The sequence below is a fragment of the Amblyomma mixtum genome, chromosome 1, assembly GCF_055824585.1.
Source record: "Amblyomma mixtum isolate Tamu chromosome 1, ASM5582458v1, whole genome shotgun sequence".
Taxonomy (NCBI): domain Eukaryota; kingdom Metazoa; phylum Arthropoda; class Arachnida; order Ixodida; family Ixodidae; genus Amblyomma; species Amblyomma mixtum.
The window spans coordinates 102,042,337-102,061,078 of NC_143012.1; the positions used below are offsets into that span (position 1 = coordinate 102,042,337).

Below are 18,742 nucleotides of genomic sequence, written 5' to 3' on the forward strand. Positions count from 1 at the left end.
GTAGTGCCAAATTAATACCGTCGACAAATTAGACTCATGCAGGCATAGAACAGGCCACAAAAGTACCAGACCCACGATCGATGACCTGCCTAGTAACGGGCACCAAGGGAGTGCCGAGTGTCCCCAGCTCAGCGGGGCCAAATTCCATGGTGCAGCACGCCCGAACCATTAATCTCGGTCGGAAGCGCATTCCTGGTTATCCCCGTGACAGAATCCACACGAAAATAAAGGTTTTCCTCACGCTTTGCGATGCCAGAAAGCCGCGGTGTCTTGGTTGCGGAAAAGTGGCCGGTCATGCTCGATTCGCGCCATTCGACTAGACAAATGGTCTAAATGCGTGGTAGGGTCAGTGAATTTTGTTGTTACGGTGGGGACACATGTGCGAAAAGCGAGCGCGATTCACCGCGGCGCGAAGTTGCGAACGGCGCCACAGCGTCCGATCGCAGCTCGCCGCTTGCGTCCAACCTGCTAGATGTCAACGACAGGCCGCCCGCGGCAAACGCGACGACGGGAAGCGGGAGCCAACGTGAGCGCGAAGAGCGGCAGCATCATGATGACATAGGGCGCGCTGCTTTGAGCCGGGCCGGCCTGCCCACGGCCGGTCTCGACGCGCACAAGCGAGCGAGCGCGCGTCGAGACCGGCCGTGGTCTGCCAGCCTTGATGCCGGCCGCCGGTATTTGAAAACGCGATAGTATTGTTTGCTCAAGTTCATAGCAAGCCTTGGAGGTAGAGGCGATGACTGCGATACAAGCAAATTTCATCCAATAGCCGCTTTGGTGCTGCTGCTACTTGGTGTGGTTCGCCTGCCGTCTGCTAGCTCCGTTGCTGAAGGCGTCGCGGAAATCTAACGTATCTTTTATTATGGGACTGGTTGACAGTAAAGGGATGCCGAGTATAGCGCCTTTATTCGAGTGCTGGCCAGTCCCGAAGCGCTAACAGCTGCGCCATCGATGCGAAACCGGCTAGGCTTAGCGGCGACCAGGGCAGCCAGGGAGCAGCGTGCAGTTTGTCACCCAGCGTTCCTGCAGGCGGCGTCGTTGCTGAAAGCTCCACTCTTGCACAGGCATGCTGTCGTTGCTCGAATCTAGGAGGCAGACTTTATGGTAGCATGGCTGCTTTGTATTTTTCTTGTGCGAACGTGAAGTAAGCCAAAACTGCCGGCCCTTCGATCAGCCTGGATCCTGTCTGGATCACAAAAATGAGCTAAAGCTTGTTCTTGATAGAGATAATAAACTCTGGTATAAGAAATTTGAAAACTGTATCACCTTTGAGGATCGCTGACCAATACTGAGTTGCTGGTAGAAGTAACAAATGTGCTACGAGAAAATTTTGTAGCGAAAGCTACATTGGCCATGAACTTGTGATTTCGCTGTGGCAGTGCTCCGAGGAGGCACAGAGACTGACCTTGAGCCGTTGCCTAGCAACCGCTGCAGCTGGCGGACGCTGTGCGGCGTCATCCGCCAGCTTCCTCGCAGTTGTGGCGCAATTAAATCTCGACTGTTCTAGCTTTTTTTCGAGCGGTCACTTATATCGAATTATCGCTTATAACGAATTTTCCCGCCGTCCCGCTGACTTCGTTATAACGAGGGATTACTGTACTTTGATGTCAAGACAAGCCTATGGCATGTGTCCTAGTAAGTTTCCTGCAGCAAAAGTTATTGAAAGCTCTCAGCAAAAGGTTACATAACATATTATATAAGTGCACAAGGACTTGTTTTACATAAATTATATATTTAGAATCAGCATGCAAAAATACATGTTTGTTGAAGATTCCATTATTGTGACTTCATTAACAAGATTTCTTTTCTAAGACCAGCTTACCCCCTTAAGAGAAGATGTACTAGGCGTGGTGTTTTGGCAGCTGGTAGTAGTGCCGTTTGAACAGCGTATGTGAGATTGGGACAGCTCAGGTTGGCCAGTTCGCATCATACAACCAGTGTGGGGTGTGGCATAAAGTGCGCAGAGCAGTTCACTCGCATACACACTGCTGCTGAGAAGAAAAACTGGCATTTGAAAAGCCTGTGTTGCCCAACAGTGTGCTTGTTCGGTGCAGCGGTCGGTGCAGTCGCATGACTCGGACTACCTGGAAGCGGACAGCACCACCTATGAGGATATGGCGCTCGTCAGTGAAGTCGAGGTGTTCGAGGCAGACATCCTGGGCTTTCCCTCGGTACGTGGTGCACCCCACGAACTTGGGTATGCAGACCCTGGTTCTGCTGTGATGTGAGAGTTTTTGAGGCACCTGGTAATGTCGTTTCTTGTTGGAATGTGTTCTGTTTCCTGTTTGTGGGATCAGTCATGATGAAAGGTGCCCTGTCATCAGGAAGGAGTCACCCAGGAAAAGACAGTGACTTCGGAAAAGCAGTCGCACAGGCATGCGGGGTGCCCAGTGCTGGTGTGTCTCTAGCTGAGGATGTAGTAACTTTGTGAAATAGAAGTGGGAGTGGTAGCTGCTTACTGGGGAGGCACAGAGCAAGCAGGCTTTCTTCTCTAAAAGTGAATGGATGGCCGACATGCTTCCCTGGGATTGTTGAAACTTGGTTTGGCGCAAAAGACGAACACAAAGAAAGGAAACAACACAGCACTTTGTGTAATCCAGGCTTCGACGGAAACCCGTCTGGTCGGGAAAATTCATGGCGGGAAATAACAAGCGCCGACCAATCGTTAAACACAAACAAAAACAAAAAGAGACATTTCGGCTCCGCTACGGGAGCCTTGTTCACAATGAAAGGGAGAATGAAGTGAGCGTTCATTTTGAATGCTTCATGGTGTGACGTAAGCAGTGCGTTTAGATCGGGGGTAGATTTCCTTCGTTACGGTTTAGCGTCTGTGACGTGGTTTGGATATGGATGGATTCCAGGGAAAGCCTTGTCGTCTTGTTCTTTTCTTTTCCAATTATCCTCGTGCTATCCCAGTCGATGGCATGACCCGTGGAAACAGCATGTTCTGCTAGTGCGCTTTTTGCCACGTGCCGCTTGTTGACATCATTGTTGTGTTGCTGCCATCGTTTGCGGAAGTCACCCGTTTCACCTATGTACGCTTGGTCACAGCCAGCGCAAGGGATCCTGAAGACAACGCCAGGGAACTTGTCTTTTTCCAGCTTATCTTTTACTTTCACTACCGCGTGTCTAAGCTTGCGCATAGGAACGTGGGTGATGTCGACCTCACAGGACCGGAATATGCGGGACAGGCTCTCGCTTATGCCGGGTACATCGGGTATTGCGACTCTTTCTCTTCTTTCCTGTCGCCGGGGTTGCTCCGGTGCTGGATGTGCCAAGCGATTTTCAATGGTCCGAATAAACGAACTGAGATATCCCAAGGACAGCTGGTCACGTCGTGTAGTCGCCAAGTCAGCCTCTCGCTGCTTCGGGGTTGAGCAGACTTTTTCTGCCCGGCATACAAGAGAAGCAACCACGGACTTCTTGAGACAAATCGGGTGCACTGAAGTGAAGTTCCGGTACCTGCCTGTGTGCGTGTCCTTTCTGAATACAGTAAAGCTAAGTCCAGATTTGTCGCGTTTTACCAGCGTGTCCAGGAATGGTAGCCGGCCGTCGACCTCTTCCTCTCTCGTGAACTGTATGGCTGGTTCTATGCTGTTCAGATGCAGAAGGAATGCGCTCACCGCCGATTCCTTAATGACGTAGAAGCAGTCGTCCACATACCGAAGGAAGATCCTTGGGCGCGGAGTGAAGCTGGAGAGGGCGCGAGACTCTAGCGACTCCATTGTTAAGTTCGCTGCGGTGACAGGAATCGAGGCTCCCATCGCCGTTCCATGTACCTGTTTGAAGATTTTCTTGTGGAACGAGAAGTACGTGTTGCGCAGACAGAACTGCAGAAGTTTGCTAAGGTCAGGAACTTCGATCGGTGTTCTTTCAGATAGTGTTGCTTCCGTTTCGAGCGCATCCGTGCAAACCTTGACAGCAAGGTCAATTGGCACACTCGTGAAGAGTGACTTCACGTCAAAAGACACCAGGACCTTGTCGTCTTCGAGTACGGTGTCGCGGGCCTTTTCAATGAAGTCGTACGAGTTCTTCACGTGTGTCTCACTTCTGCCGACCTACGGGGAGATAACCCGATGCAGGTAGTTAGACAGTTTGTGCAGAGGCGAGCGGGTGAAGTCGACGATCGGGCGCATCGGGACACCTTCCTTGTGAATCTTCGGTAACCCATACAGAGCAGGTGCGGAACCAGTGTTGCAGAGAAGGTGAAAGTAAAGGGATTTGTGCTCAGGAAGAATATAATGGAACACGTCAGTCAATAGTTTCGGAGGCCTCTTTGCAACCCAGGTGTGTAGCTCGTCGCGGTGATGCGGGTCCACACACTTCACCGCGTTTTCCACGGCGCACACCATCTTTTTCACGTCCGGTTCTGGACCCAAGTTGTAGTTGAGACCCAGGCTTAGCATGGAGACCTCGGCGTCGTCGAGTTTGTGTGCCGAAAGGTTGTGCACAGTGCTGCGGTTAGCAGCCGTCGAAGGGTGCATACGACGGGACAGTACCCTTTGAAGCTTGTTTTCGTGCACCTTTTCATGCCGCGAGCGTAAACCGGCATGAAAATTGGCATGGAGCTGGATGCTTGCAAAATGGTCAGGGCACTGGGAAAGCATGCTTAAAGACAGAGGGACGTACGAGCCTGTGAACCGCGATCCTACATCAAAATTGCAAAGAGGCCTCCAGAAACTATTGACTGACATGCTCTGGAATCCATCCATATCCAAAACACGTCACAGACGCTAAATTGTAACGAAGGAAATCTACCCCCGATCTACACGCGCTGCTTACGTCACACCATGAAGCATTTAAAATGAACACTCACTTCATTCTCCCTTTCATTGTGAACAAGGCTCCCGTAGCGGAGCCGAAACGTCTCTTTTTGTTTTTGTTTGTGTTTAACGATTGGTCGGCGCTTGTTATTTCCCGCCATGAATTTTCCCGACCAGACGGGTTTCCGTCGAAGCCTGGATTACACAAAGTGCTGTGTCGTTTCCTTTCTTTGTGTTTGTCTTTTGCGCTGAACCAAGTTTCAAATATGTCCCACCAACTAGCCCAGCACGAAGTTTTGTTAAATTCCCTCAGATATTGTGAAATTCTACACAGTGCTCTCTCTGGCCAAGGAATTGATGTGATTGAGATTCTTGCTCTTAACATGCACTGGAAAGGCATGTTGGAACGCGCAGCTCTCTGGTGCCATGAGGCAGATCAGCTGGTGAGAGCACAGGGCTGCAGGCAGGACCCATTGTGGTGCCTCCAAAATCAGGCGTGGTTAGTAGGCAGCCAGGGGGCCCCAGTTTTCTGTGCTGCATTATTGTTTGAGACAGAAATGGTAATAGCACTGCAATAAGACGTACACAAGGAAGACTGACACAGGACATCCTGTGTCAGTCTTTCTTGTGTACGTCCTGCTGTAGCGCTGTTGCCATTCCTGTCTCAAACAATGCACCATCTAGCCCAGACTGACGCCCTTCTAAATGCATTATTACTGTCTTTTGCAAAGCTGCTCTGGGTGGTCTTGCCACCTGCCAGGGTGGTCTTATTTCCCTGCTGCGCCCAACTGTTTGCAGCTGCACCGTGCTGTGAGGCCAGTGGTGCCCTCCAGAGGGGGGGAGGGGGAGGTGCCCAGAGGAGGGGTGGCAGCACGGCTGCGCCAGGACACCACCACCACCACCCCCAAGAAGACACTGCCCTTCTCACCTTCCCAGGTGCGCTCTTCCCCTGACTCTTCTCCCCTCGCTCTGGAAGGGGGCATTCATCTCACTGCAGAGGCCTCTGTCTTTGCTCTACTCTAGTACTACTGCAAAACATTTGACAGCGTCCGTAGCAAAGCCTTCGGCAGTCTGTGCACTCAGCTCTGTCTGGTAAATATATCATAGCCACAATAATTGCACTTTCTACCTTTTTCTGTATTGCACCGTACATTGTATACTTCATTAAACACTCTACTAATCTTGTAATTGTTTTGCTTATGTCCGATTTTATGCCACATCCTCCCATGTCTGATGCGTTGTGTTTGTATTCTAGTTTCGTTGCCAATGCCATGATTTTTAGGGGCCGTGAACCCCGTCAAGCCCAGCTAGAGGCTTTTTGTTCACTGTCCTCAGCATCTGTAATGTTGATGTTGGAATAAAATGATGATGATGACTAATGCTTCACATATCCACTTAGTGCAGGCTGATTTTCGCAAGAACAATGTTTTACAAGTTTTATACGGTTAATGAAAATTACATGGTGATGATGATTCAACAACTACAATTCAGCATAAGCAATAATTCAGTACAGTGCAACCTTATTATTACACGAGTAAAACACGTTTTTGGGCAAGTTGGTAACATTCTTGATTCATATTGCAGCGAAGAAGCACAAACACACGTAGAAGGAACACACAAAAACACGGACGAACGCTGCACTCACAACTGGTTTACTGCGAAAAGATTTCGAGCTTAAAATGGCTCACGCATCTGCGCACTACAGAAAGAAAACCATAACAAACACGTGCCAAGAAATAACATCTTATCATAATGCCGCAAAAAGGTTGAATTCCGAAGCGTACAAAAGAACGGATGCATCACTAATGCAGCAATCTGCTTTTTCCTTTATGTGAAAGGCCTCCAGGAGTTCACGTGCCGTTTTATACTTGCTTCTGCCTGGGATTCGAACACTATCGAAACGTGGCGAACATGTCACGCATGACTGGCAGTGCCTAACCATGGCCTAACAGTGCCTATTATTACACACCTCACAGGGCTGCGGGAAGACTGCGCACAAAGTGGCAGTACGCCACTGCTGAAAACATCTTGAGTATATCCACTGACCTGGTAAAGTGTACCATGAAAAAAAGGCACACACGAGAGCTTTTAGGCATGTTAGGCCACAGAGGTCGATAATGTACCATATTTGCTTGTGCAATTTGCGCACTTTTTTTTTTCTCTAAACTAAGCCTTCAAAAAGTGGGTGCACAAATTACGTGGAGATTCTTTAAACCAGTCTCAAAAGCTCTACAAAGGTCATAGTGCACAATATATACTGCATGTTGCCAAGTATAAGTCAACCCCAACTCACACCCCTCGCTGGCTCATATCCCTCAGCCCCGCAACCGTACTCTTCATTTATGTACTGTATATATTGCCAATTATAAGTTGACATTTCTTTTTCAAAAGTGACCTTCCAGTGGTGAGGGGTGTGATTCCAGTCATCTATACACAGACTTGTAGAGTCGATCTGTGTGCGAGGTCGACTGAGCCGCAAGTACCATATGGATGCATGTAAGGGCCATACTTTGTTTTTCCAGATTTGAGGGCCCATTTTAAAGGTGTGGCCCACATACACGATGTGCATAAAAAAGAACACCAATCAAGGAATGTGTGGAATTTATTCTACATTAAATCATTACGTCCAGAGTCTTTTGATGTCGAGTTGGTGCTGTGCTGTGGTGCGTGCTAATCCCACGGGAAGTTGCGCAGCGGGTCTGTTGTCAATGCGTAGCCATTGTTCCGCACTATCATCACACAGCAGAGCAGCTCTTCTTCCAGTTCGGGAAACTTGTACCGCTTGCCTCAGAAAGCGCTTTTTTTTGCAACTTGTGTTCCTCAGCACATCCTTTTGGTTGCACCATCGTCGGACGCACTTATCGTCCATGTCGAATTTCCTGCCTGCTGCACACTTGCAGTGTTCGAGAGCAAACTCTCAGCCGGGTAGCTATTAGGGTTCGCTTAATAAAACACATTGTGGGGCTAGTGGGTGATGCGTTTTCTTTTCTTGAAAGTAAACAGCACTACGTACCGTCAAACGCACGTAAAAGCCGTAACCTTGTACAGGCAGCATCCTGTTTTCCTGAAGGAAATATTAAAAAAAAAAATCATGTAAGGGCCGCACCCAAACTTTCCGTGACTCACGCAGGAATAGCCTTCGAAATAAGCACAGTGTGGCCTTCACGATCAGCTCTGGCTGCGCGCAACGGAGCAGTTGATAGCAGAGGCCACACGTGCCAGGAGCTTCCAGAGGCCGCGTCTCATCATCATCATCAACTTTTTCTCCGCCGCAAGATCCTGCTATGCATATTGACATCAGTATCACAAGCTTCAGTTTTTTGTGGCTTTGTGGCTGTCAAAGGCACATGAGTTTTGGTAGCGTGTTAGTTCACTGTAATTGTGGCTTTCGTGTGCTGCCGTTGAGCGTTGCAATTTCAGCATAATGGGCAAGCACCTTAATAGCTACACTGCTGGGAGTTTGCTTTCGGACACGGCAAGCGTGTGGCAGGCATGAAATTCAACATGCCCGAGAAAAGTGTCTGATGGCGGTGTGCAACCAAAGGGGGATGGAGATTGTGCTGCACAAGTTCTCCGTCTCTTCAGCCGGGCTTGGTTGGCGTGAGCCTGTAAACCAAGCCGAAGGGTGGCTGAGATTGGGTTCCCAAGAACATGGCTGAGCTCTCACCCGAAGCTATCCTATTGAAAATAGGGCTAATCTGTGCTCCTTAGAGGGGGCCTCGAGGCTGGTGGTTTTGTGGATGTGGTGAACCGCAGCTTTAACCAGAACATGAGTAGTTTCGCTGATGATAGGCTAGATTGACTGGTGCGCAGTTGTTGGCTACCTGGACACAGTCTTAAGTCTGTGACCGGGGCTGTGGGGTTCTAGGATTGCTCCCAGGACGGCAGGAGGGGCAGCGTCCTCCTAGTGGGGTGCTGTTACTGGCGATGGAGGCGCCGAGGCCATAACGCTGGGAGTAGTTGTGCACTCCTGTAATAACAGGAGGCGACGCTTGTGATGAACCTGGGAAGAGCTGGTGGTAAGCCTTTCCCGGGACCCGCCATGGCAGCCTAGGGATAGGCTGCTGCGGCTAAGTCTCTAGTAGATTCGCTGCAGGGAAATCCCCGCTGACTAAAGTCATCAGGGGTAGGGGCATCCTAAGATCACTCACGAGCGTTGCTTGGGTCTGTCCTCGTTCCCCCCCCCCTGGGAAACGCTGAGGCCTTAGGGCGTCTCAGAAACAGAGAGTGAGGACGAAGGACGACACTTTTGGCAGACCGAAAACTTCTTTACGGAAGTAGTGACCTTGTGATAGACCGTCCACCTTGCATTCGAGAGGTGCTGGGTTTGATCCCCAGTGCCGTCAGGTTCCCGCCAGTTTTCTAATGGCTGCACGATTTCCCCCGGTCTGGTGCTTGGCTCTACTGGGAGGAGATGCTTGGGAGAAGGGTCGTCGACCAAACCGTTGCATTGACGGGCCACTGATCTGTTCCGCCGTCAAGCAACCCTAAATCCACCTCATGCAGTAAAAAGCCCACTTGTGGTCCTTTTTTGGAAAGGGAAGCCTGAGCAACACAGGCTGCAAAATGCGCGCTTTCCGAGGCAAGCCGTGCGAGTTTCCCGAACTGGAAGAAGAGCTGCTCTGCTGTGTGATGGAAGTGTGGAACAATGGCTACACGTTGACAGCGGACATGCTGTGCGGCTTCTTTTGGTATTAGCGTGCACTAGAGCACAGTGCCAGCTCGGAGTCAGAAGACTCTGTGAGTGACGACTGAATGCAGAATAAATGCCACACCATTGCCAGATTAGTGTGTTTTTACTTAAAAAAAAAAACTTTTTTCGCACATCGCTTGTGAGGGCCGCATCCAGAAAACTGGCTCTCAAATCTGCAAAAAAAAAAGTGCAGCTCTTACTTGCATTTATACGGTGTTTAGACGAATACACAGAAAGACATGACAGGACGGGCACTGTCCTGTCATGTCTTTCTGTGTATGCGTCTAAATATTGTATAAACGCGTGTAGGAACACGTATTCATGTAAGGGCCGCACCCCATTTTCCCAATGAAAATGTGTAAAAAAAATAAATCCATGTAAGGGCCGCACCCGAACTTTTCGTGACCCAGGCGGGAATAGCCTTCTAAATGCATGCGCCGTGGCCTCTGCGATCAGCTCCGGCTGCGAGCAATGGTGTGCGTGATCGCAGAGCACTTGGTCGTTGAAGGCACGCACGTGAACAGGAGCTTCCAAGTCCCATTCATGGATGGCGCTCAAGGCCGTGGTCATCATCATCATCAACTTTTTTTCATAACTGCGGCGAAATAACATGCTACCACAACTCCCGTGCCTTTGACAGCCACAAAAGGCTGGAGCTGGTGATACTGACGACGGATAGCGGGAACTTGTGGCAGAGGAAAAAGTTGATGATGATGTTGATTATCACCCTGGATGGAAGCTATCATGCGTGAGCATTTCGAAGGCCATTCCTGCATGGGTTGTGAAAAGTTGGGTGCGTACCTTACATGGATTTTTTTTTTTTTTTAACATGTACTATATAGTACACGTCTGCTTTGGGAAAATTGTGTGGCCCATGCAGGGTATGGTGCATACACGCAATATGGGGTGCCTGTGTCTGTGCAAATGGGCACCACCTCACAGCAGGTGTGCACTGTGTGCAGTTCCTGAACCAGCCGGCCAGTGGGGCCCTGTGCCTGGCGGGCGGTGTGCAGCGGACATCCACTCCTGTGCGGGGAGGGGACGTCCCGCACCCGCATGCCTCCATCCACGAGTTCCAGCTGCTGCTCCAGCCGCAGTCACCCGTGCGCACCCACCCTGTCTCCAGGTCTGTGCACTGCAGCTCCATTGGAGGGGGGGGGGGGGGGCACTGCTGCTGTTGTTTCGGCCGAACTGTGAACTCCTTTTTAGTGTGACAATCCCCCACTGTGCAGGATTAAAACGTGGTTAAAACCACGTTGGCAAACTAGCCTGCATCGCCACCGTGCGGAGCGACACCAAGCAGCAAGCTGCAGCGTGACTCAAGAAAGATTATTGCCTCCAAGATCCGCCAACACGAAACGAGCGCGCGCGGGTAATCCCGGAGGCCATGAAAAGATTGCGCGTGAGCGAGCTCGGCGAATGTGGCGGGAGGGTGGGAATGTCTGCGTGCTGCCGCCGGCTAGCCGAGGCGTAACAAAGGCGTTTGCAACACGAAGCAAATTTTTTCACTCGCGTAACTACCGTCAGCTTTCAGGGCCGTTATATGTTACCTATACAGTATCTATACAGTAGCGGATGTAATCATCAAGTTACTGAGGGAGGCAGTCGAGCACAGCAATGGGACATCCCGCCAGTAACGAAGGAGGAAGTAAAGAAAGCCTTAGGAGCAATGCAAAGAGGGAAAGCAGCTGGTGGGGATCAGGTAACAGCAGATTTGCTGAAGGACGGAGGAGAGATTGTGCTACAAAAACTAGCCACCCTGTATCACCAACTAGCCACCACTTCTTTCCAGCATGCTAGCGCGATTCGATAGTTGTATTATTGGACTAGTAAAGTAAGGTTATTGGATTAGTTGGGTAGGGCAAGGCTAAGTAAGACGGTAAGGGAAGCTTGCTTCCAAACATAAGTGCATATAATATCAGTAATCAAACATAACAAAAATGGGTGTCAAACATAATTTCAGTACTGATTGCATCTGGTTGGCATGCTAGGGCAAGTTGAACATTATGTCTAAAGATGTTGGCATAAATTTTACCTCCCTTTTGCTGCCAGGACCTTTTCGTTAGAGTTCAAGTCTGGATTTATTAGGACAGAACGGAGGTTCATTCATTCTTTTATAGTATTGAAGAGTTCTCGCATCTTCAAGACAGTTAGCAAAGTGTTTTTTCCAGAAATCATTTTCCATGTTCTTCTATACAGTAGCCAATGTAATCGGAACATTAATGAGAGAGGCAGTCGAGCACAGCAATGGGACATCCTGCCAGTAACGAAGGAGGAAGTAAAGAAAGCCTTAGAAGCAATGCAGAGGGGGAAAGCAGCTGGTGAGGATCAGGTAACAGCAGATTTGTTGAAGGACGGAGGAGAGATTGTGCTAGAAAAACTATCCACCCTGTATACGCAATGCCTTGCGACCTCAAGCATACCAGAAGCTTGGAAGAACGCTAACATTATCTTAATTCATAAGAAAGGAGACGTCAAGGACTTGAAGAATTACAGACCAATCAGCTTATTGTCCGTTGCCTACAAGGTATTTACTAAGGTAATCGCTAATAGAGTCAGGACAACCTTGGACTTTAGTCAACCAAATGATCAGGCAGGCTTTCGTAAAGGATACTCGACAATAGACCACATTCACACTATCAATCAGGTGATAGAGAAATGCGCAGAATATAACCAACCCCTATATATAGCCTTCATTGATTACGAGAAAGCATTTGACTCAGTGGAAACCTCAGCTGTCATGCAGGCATTGCGGAATCAGGGTGTGGAAGAGTGTTATGTGAAAATATTGGAAGATATTTATAACGATTGCACAGCTAGTATAATTCTCCATAAAGTCAGCAATAAAATTCCAATACGGAAAGGTGTCAGGCAGGGAGACACGATCTCGCCGATGCTCTTCACTGCCTGCTTACAGGAGGTATTCCGGGGACTGGAATGGGAACAGTTGAGGATAAGAGTTAATGGAGAATACCTGAGTAATTTGCGATTCGCTGATGACATTGCCTTGCTAAGCCACTCAGGACAAGAACTGCAAAGCATGATCAATCAGTTAGACAGGCAGAGCAGAACGGTGGGGCTAAGAATTAACATGCAGAAAACCAAAGTAATGTTCAACAGCCTAGCAAGGGAACAGCAGTTCGCATTTGGTAGCGAGGTGCTGGAAGTAGTAAGAGAATATGACTGTTTAGGGCAGGTAGTGACCGCAGATCCGGATCATGAGAGGGAAATAACTAGAAGAATAAGAATGGGGTGGTGCGCATATGGCAGGTTCTCTCAGATCATGAATGGTAGCTTACCAATATCCCTGAAGAGAAAAGTATACAACAGCTGTATCCTACCGGTACTCACCTATGGGGCAGAAACGTGGAGGCTAACAAAGACGGTTCAGCTTAAGTTAAGAACAATGCAGCGAGCTATGGAAAGGAAAATGACAGGTGTAATGTTAAGAGATCGGAAGAGAGCGGAGTGGGTGAGGGAACAAACGCGGGTTAATGACATCCTAGTTGAAATCAAGAGGAAGAAGTGGGCTTGGGCAGGGCATGTAATGCGAAGGCAGGATAACCGCTGGTCCTTAAGGGTAACGGAGTGGATTCCAAGAGAAGGCAAGCGTAGCAGGGGACGGCAGAAGGTTAGGTGGGCGGATGAGATTAAGAAGTTTGCGGGGATACAGTGGCGGCAACTGACAAAGGACAGGGTTAATTGGAGAGACATGGGTGAGGCCTTTTGCCCTGCAGTGGGTGTAGTCAGGCTGATGATGATGATGATGATATGTTACCTAAATCCAGCCTTACGAGTGGCGGAATAGCTGCACTCGATGTGGAATGTGATTCGGGCTCTGGAGGAGAAAACGCGCTTTCAGTGTTCCGGGTGCAAAGAGCGGGTGTGCACCGGCGCACCTGCTCTTCAAAACGTCAAGCAGGAACACCGGAGTAACGCAGAACCATCTAATTTATGTGCTGTGATTTACAGCATGTTTAATCCACAGCGGCAACTCTCTGCTGATTGCTAGGCGCGTCTCCTTGACGTGGTCTTAAGGTCTACGTGTTAGAAACAATTCTAGAAAACATCTGACTACTGATGTTTCACAGAAGTTTCACAGCAAACATCTTACTGCAGATGTGTAAGAGATGTCGCAGAGGAAACTTCTTCTTGTCGACATTTATGAGTCGTTTCAACACAGTACAAGGCGTTTGTAGTCATTTGGAGCTGTTCCGAGACGTTTTGTGTTTTGTGAGTGTTGACATGCTGAAGGCTGGCTCAGACTAGTAAGCAGCACTGTTGATGGTGGTGACGTTTTTACTTGCGTGATTTGCTCGCTTTTTTTTTTTTTAAATTAAGGCTTCAAAATGGGGGTGCGCAAATGATGCAAAAGTTTTGTGAACACTTATTAAGAAACTCTGCTAAGGTCGTAACCCACTATATGTACCGTGTTTTGACTTCAAAAGAAAAAAAAAAGAAAGTTTACTTGCAATATGACTCGTACTGCCTCCCACCCCACCCCATGTTATGTAGTTCCCTGCTGGATGGCATGATGGCGCAGAGCAATTAGCGCGCGATGATGCAATCGCAAGGCCAGCAGTCACAGGCAGGTGGAGATACAAGGCCCTCAAATGCAGGCTAGGGGCAGACAGTTCTGTAGTTTCGGATTCTGGCGCGTGCCGGAGGATACCGGAAGTTTGCTCTTGCAACTGTTGTCCTGGAAGGAAAGTGACCACTGGCATGAGCAGTTTGTCCCCTCGCCACTCACGCCTTTGTGAAGCCACTGTGGAGCCGTTCGTCTTAATTAAGCTAATTTCTTTTTTTTTACCTTGAGCATTGGGGGCCAAACAAATGTCTTCACTCTGTTCGTCTTGTCCAAGAATTCATCTTAACCAACTTCATCACAATCGCAGTCTAGCAGGCATCAAAACAAAGGACAGAGGAGATGTTTGTTTATTTATTTATTTACATACCTACAGCGCCCTTGCGGGCATTAGTGTAGGGGGGAAAGAAAAAAAACAATATAAGTGCACAGATGATATACAAATTCAGCAGCAAATTGAAAAGCATGAAACATCACTATTTGCATCACTTAATCCCACTGTATCGTAATGGAAACGCAGGTATGAGAAGTTAAAAGAAATGCTAAAACCCATTAAAAAAGAATATTTTTCAGATCCTGGATAAAAGACGAAGGGGTCCCGGAAACAATTTCGGCAGGCAAACCATTCCACTCGTGTACTGTTTTAGGGAAGAAGCTGTTCTTAAATAAGTTTATTCGACAAGCATATTCACGCACTTTTCGGGAATGGTCCGTTCGTGCAGATACATATGTTGGTTTTTTTAGATATTTATCTTTATCGATGCCTGTTCTAGTGTCAAGGGTATTATAAAATAGCGACAAGCACAGGTATTTGCTTTTCGTTTCAAGCAGCGGCCACCCTAGGTTTTTGGAAATATCGCGAGATCTTTTTGAAAAGTCATAATTACCTGATACAAAGCGAGCAGCACGTGCCTGTACGCGTTCAAGTTTTGCGATGTTACACTGGGTTGACGGATCCCAAGTACTGCAAGCGTACTCAAGAATAGGACGCACATTTGACATAAATAATGTTTCCTTTAGCTTTGTTGGTGCCTGATTAAAGTTTCGTTTGAGGAAATTTAACATTCGACTAGCCTTCGTAGTTACGTTATCTATATGAGCATTCCATGACAAATTGGCAGAGAATACAACCCCCAAATATTTGTATTCTCTTGCGACTGACATGCAGGTTCCATCCATACAATAATTGGTAAGAATTGGCTGTTTTTTAGTTGTAAACCTTATAAGATTTCATTTGGATAAATTAAGAGACATCTTCCAGGACTGACACTACAAAAAAACGTCGAGTCCAGGTCGTTCTGTAAATGTTGACAGTCCGCCGCACTAGTGATTTCGCGGTAGATACAGCAGTCATCTGCGTACAATCGTACACGGCTGGTGGTACGGTCAGTAAGGTCATTGATATAAACAAGGAAAAGTAGAGGGCCCAAAACTGACCCCTGTGGGACACCAGATGACACAGGCGCACTTGATGAGCACTCACCGTCCAGAACCACGCACTGTTTTCTGTCAGAGAGGTGTGCTTGAATCCATGCTAAGAGATTGGCCGGTATATTAAGAAGGGACATTTTGTGTAACAGAAGTGCATGGCAAACGGAATCAAATGCCTTCCGAAAATCTAAAAATATACAGTCAACCTGCGTACCTGAGTTAACTGAAACTGCAATATCGTGAGTAAATTCAATTAATTGCGTATCGCAAGAAAACCCAGCCCTAAAACCGTGCTGCGTTGGTGAAAAGAAGTTATTACTCTGTAGGTGATTAATTAGGTTTGTGTAAATTACATGCTCTAGTGTTTTGCATAGTGCGCTTGTCAATGAAATAGGCCTGTAGTTACATGTTACGTTCTTGTCACCGCTCTTATGGATAGGAATAATGCTTGCATTTTTCCAGTCAGGGGGCAAAACTTCTTGCTCAAGAGAGGTTTCAAAGAGTAGTACCAAAAAGGGAGCAATAGCTAACGCGCAGTTCTTGAGGACAAAATTTGATATGCCATCTGGACCAGGGGCAGAATGTACATTAATCTTCTGCAATAAGGACGCGATACCACATTCGGATAATGATACCTCATTCATTTTTGTTAAGTTGGTAACGCCTTGCGAAGCGGTGACTGCAGTTGCAGGTTGTGAGAAAGCAGATTGAAAAAATGCATTAAAACTTTCAGCTTTTGCCTTTTTATCGGCATTGTAGTTTGTACCATCAATAACATCTGGAATAGATTGCCTGGTATCTTTCTTGTTTTTGATGTATTTCCACAATTCCTTTGGGTTGGATTTAAGTTTATCGCCTAGATTGGAAAGGTACGTATTATGTGCTGTGCACATCTCTTTTGTAATGACCTTGCTCAGCTCTTTCATTTGTGAGCGCAGCTTTCGATCAGGAAACTGACAATATCTACGGAACAATCTTTTTTTTCTGTTTATCAACGTGCGAAGTTCTCTTGTTAGCCATGGCTTATCGCTATGGCGCTTGGCGGAAATGACACGCGAAGGAATGAAGGTTTGTGTTAACGATAGTAGTTTTCTTTTGAAAAGAGATTCCATGACCCATTAATATCAAGGCGTGAGATATGTGATCGGAAGTGGGGAAGAAATGCGTCAAGTTCGGCGGACAGTGAGGCGTAGTCGCCTTTTTCGTAGAAGAACACCTTGCGTGGTTCTGAAGCGCGGCAGGTTTGGGCTGTACAAGATAACTTAGTGACAACCACATCATGATCACTGATCCCAGGCAGTGTGACAACATTTGATATAAGATCGCGGTCATTACAGAAAAATAAGTCCAGTACATTTGCGGTAGTACAGCTCGTCCGAGTCGGGGTGTTAACGAACTGTAGCAAAGAATGGGCAGTAACCATTTTCTGGAAAACAATGTACAGTAGGGGTGCATTATTAGGTACAGGCTTTAATGAGGACCAATCAATGTTCGGCAAGTTAAAATCACCAGCGGGTATTATATATGTTGTTTGTAAGCTTAAGAGTATATTGCTCAACTCAAACAGAGGTTGGGGACTGCTAGAACCGGGTGATCTGTAAAATGAACCAACTGCAAGAGAGGTGCCGTTTTTTAGAAGAATTTTGCACCACACTGTTTCACAGGATTCGGTTTCAAAGTCTATCGGCATGCTAAGGATACTGTCATGGATAAGAACAAATACACCACCGCCGTGCACGTTGCAGTCTTGTCTATAAACGACGTAATTATGCGGAAAGATTTCAATGTCATTGATTGTATCGTCCAGCCAAGATTCTGTTCCAAAGACAATATGCGGCTTCGATGATTCGAGGAGTGAAGCGAATTCTATCGTTTTATTTTTTAGACTGCAACAATTTACTGTTATAGATACTAGGTCGTGAGCATCAGTTATTCTTATTTTGTTGGAGGGCGCATTCTGTAGTGGCTACAAAGCAAATATATCCACAGTGTCTGTTTGGCTGTTGTATATAAAAGTTTGGTTGCGCATTTTCAACTTATTGAAGTTAATCTTGAATTCGCCGCCACGTTTCTGAGCAAACTGAAATAGTTTTTGCCTGTCAAGTCGTACTTTCCTTGAGTAGTCCTCACTTAGTGCAAAATCTGTTCCTTTTAGCTTTGAGGCCACCGACAGCACCCGTTGTTTGTCTTTAAGCGATAGGAATTTCACAATCAGTGGTCTCTGTTTCATTTGGGAAAAATTACCAATTCTGGGCGCACTTTCAACGACTTCAGGGCCAAATGTGACGTTCAGTTGTTGTGAGCAGAAAGAAATCGCCCAAGATTCATTCAGGGTATCCTGAATTTCATTGAAGATCAAATTATTCCTTCTACATCGATTTTCCAAATCATCTTGGCAGTCCTGCAGTTTGCTACATGTGACAGCAAGATCTGAGGAAAGTTTCTTCGCATCGTCCTTCATAGGAAGCACGCTTCCTTCCATAGAATCAATTTTTCCTGCTAATTGCAGCAACTTTTGCTCCAGAACTTGCTGTTCAGTACGAATGATTCGAATTTCTTTGAGAATTTCAGACTGTGTTTGCTGCATTGACAGTATTGTCATAATCACATCGAACATCTTTTTTCCTAGTTGAGCTGACAGGGGTCCGGGATTTTGTTCAGTATCCCCTGAAAGCAGTAATAGCCTGCGAATAGTACGCGCGCATGACAGACACTGCATAATCGTCAAGAAAACAGTGGATGGTGAGTTGGGATCTGGCACCAGTTTTCTAAATGGTCTACCGCTAACAGGACGATAAAAATAACCAGCCTGAAGAAAGACCAAGCATGAATCTCTGGCCGCCATGTCGGTGCCAGATCCCCAAGCAAGCAGTGGCAGTGTTCAATAAAAGGCAATACTAATTTGAAAAAAAAAAAAAAAAAAAGCAGAGCTAGTGCTAATCTGAGCTTGTTACGTGGTTTAATGAGGCTGACAGGAAAGACAAGTAAGGCCGAGTGCCTTTGGTATAAAGTTAAACTATTCCATTCAGCTGTGGTCCTAGAATACCTGTACTACTATTTGCGTGTTAATTACTAGCAAATAAATTGTTCTGGATGACAAAAAATAGCGAGGTAGACCTTAAATTACTTTTGAGAACACGGAATTGCTTCATTAAGTCACGGAAAAAATCAGTTTCATTTGTCGAAAATAATATTCGCTGAAAACGTTGAAGTAGCGTCCTGAAATAAGAACCGAAAAGTCCAACCCCTACGTATAATAGTGCGGGTTGT

At 47.1% G+C, this 18,742-nt stretch overlaps 1 protein-coding gene across 4 annotated transcripts in view; it reads left to right on the forward strand.

The window, feature by feature from the left end:
- Window positions 1-18,742, forward strand: part of LOC149367348 (transcriptional activator Myb-like) — a 116,933-nt gene that overhangs the window by 65,194 nt on the left and 32,997 nt on the right. For all 4 annotated transcript variants that reach the window (XM_089555175.1, XM_089555190.1, XM_089555195.1 and 1 more), the window contains exons 10-12: window positions 2,055-2,171; window positions 5,562-5,699; window positions 10,419-10,582. In XM_089555175.1, the coding sequence (XP_089411301.1) occupies window positions 2,055-2,171; window positions 5,562-5,699; window positions 10,419-10,582 (419 nt within the window). The remainder of the gene's footprint in view (window positions 1-2,054; window positions 2,172-5,561; window positions 5,700-10,418; window positions 10,583-18,742) is intronic.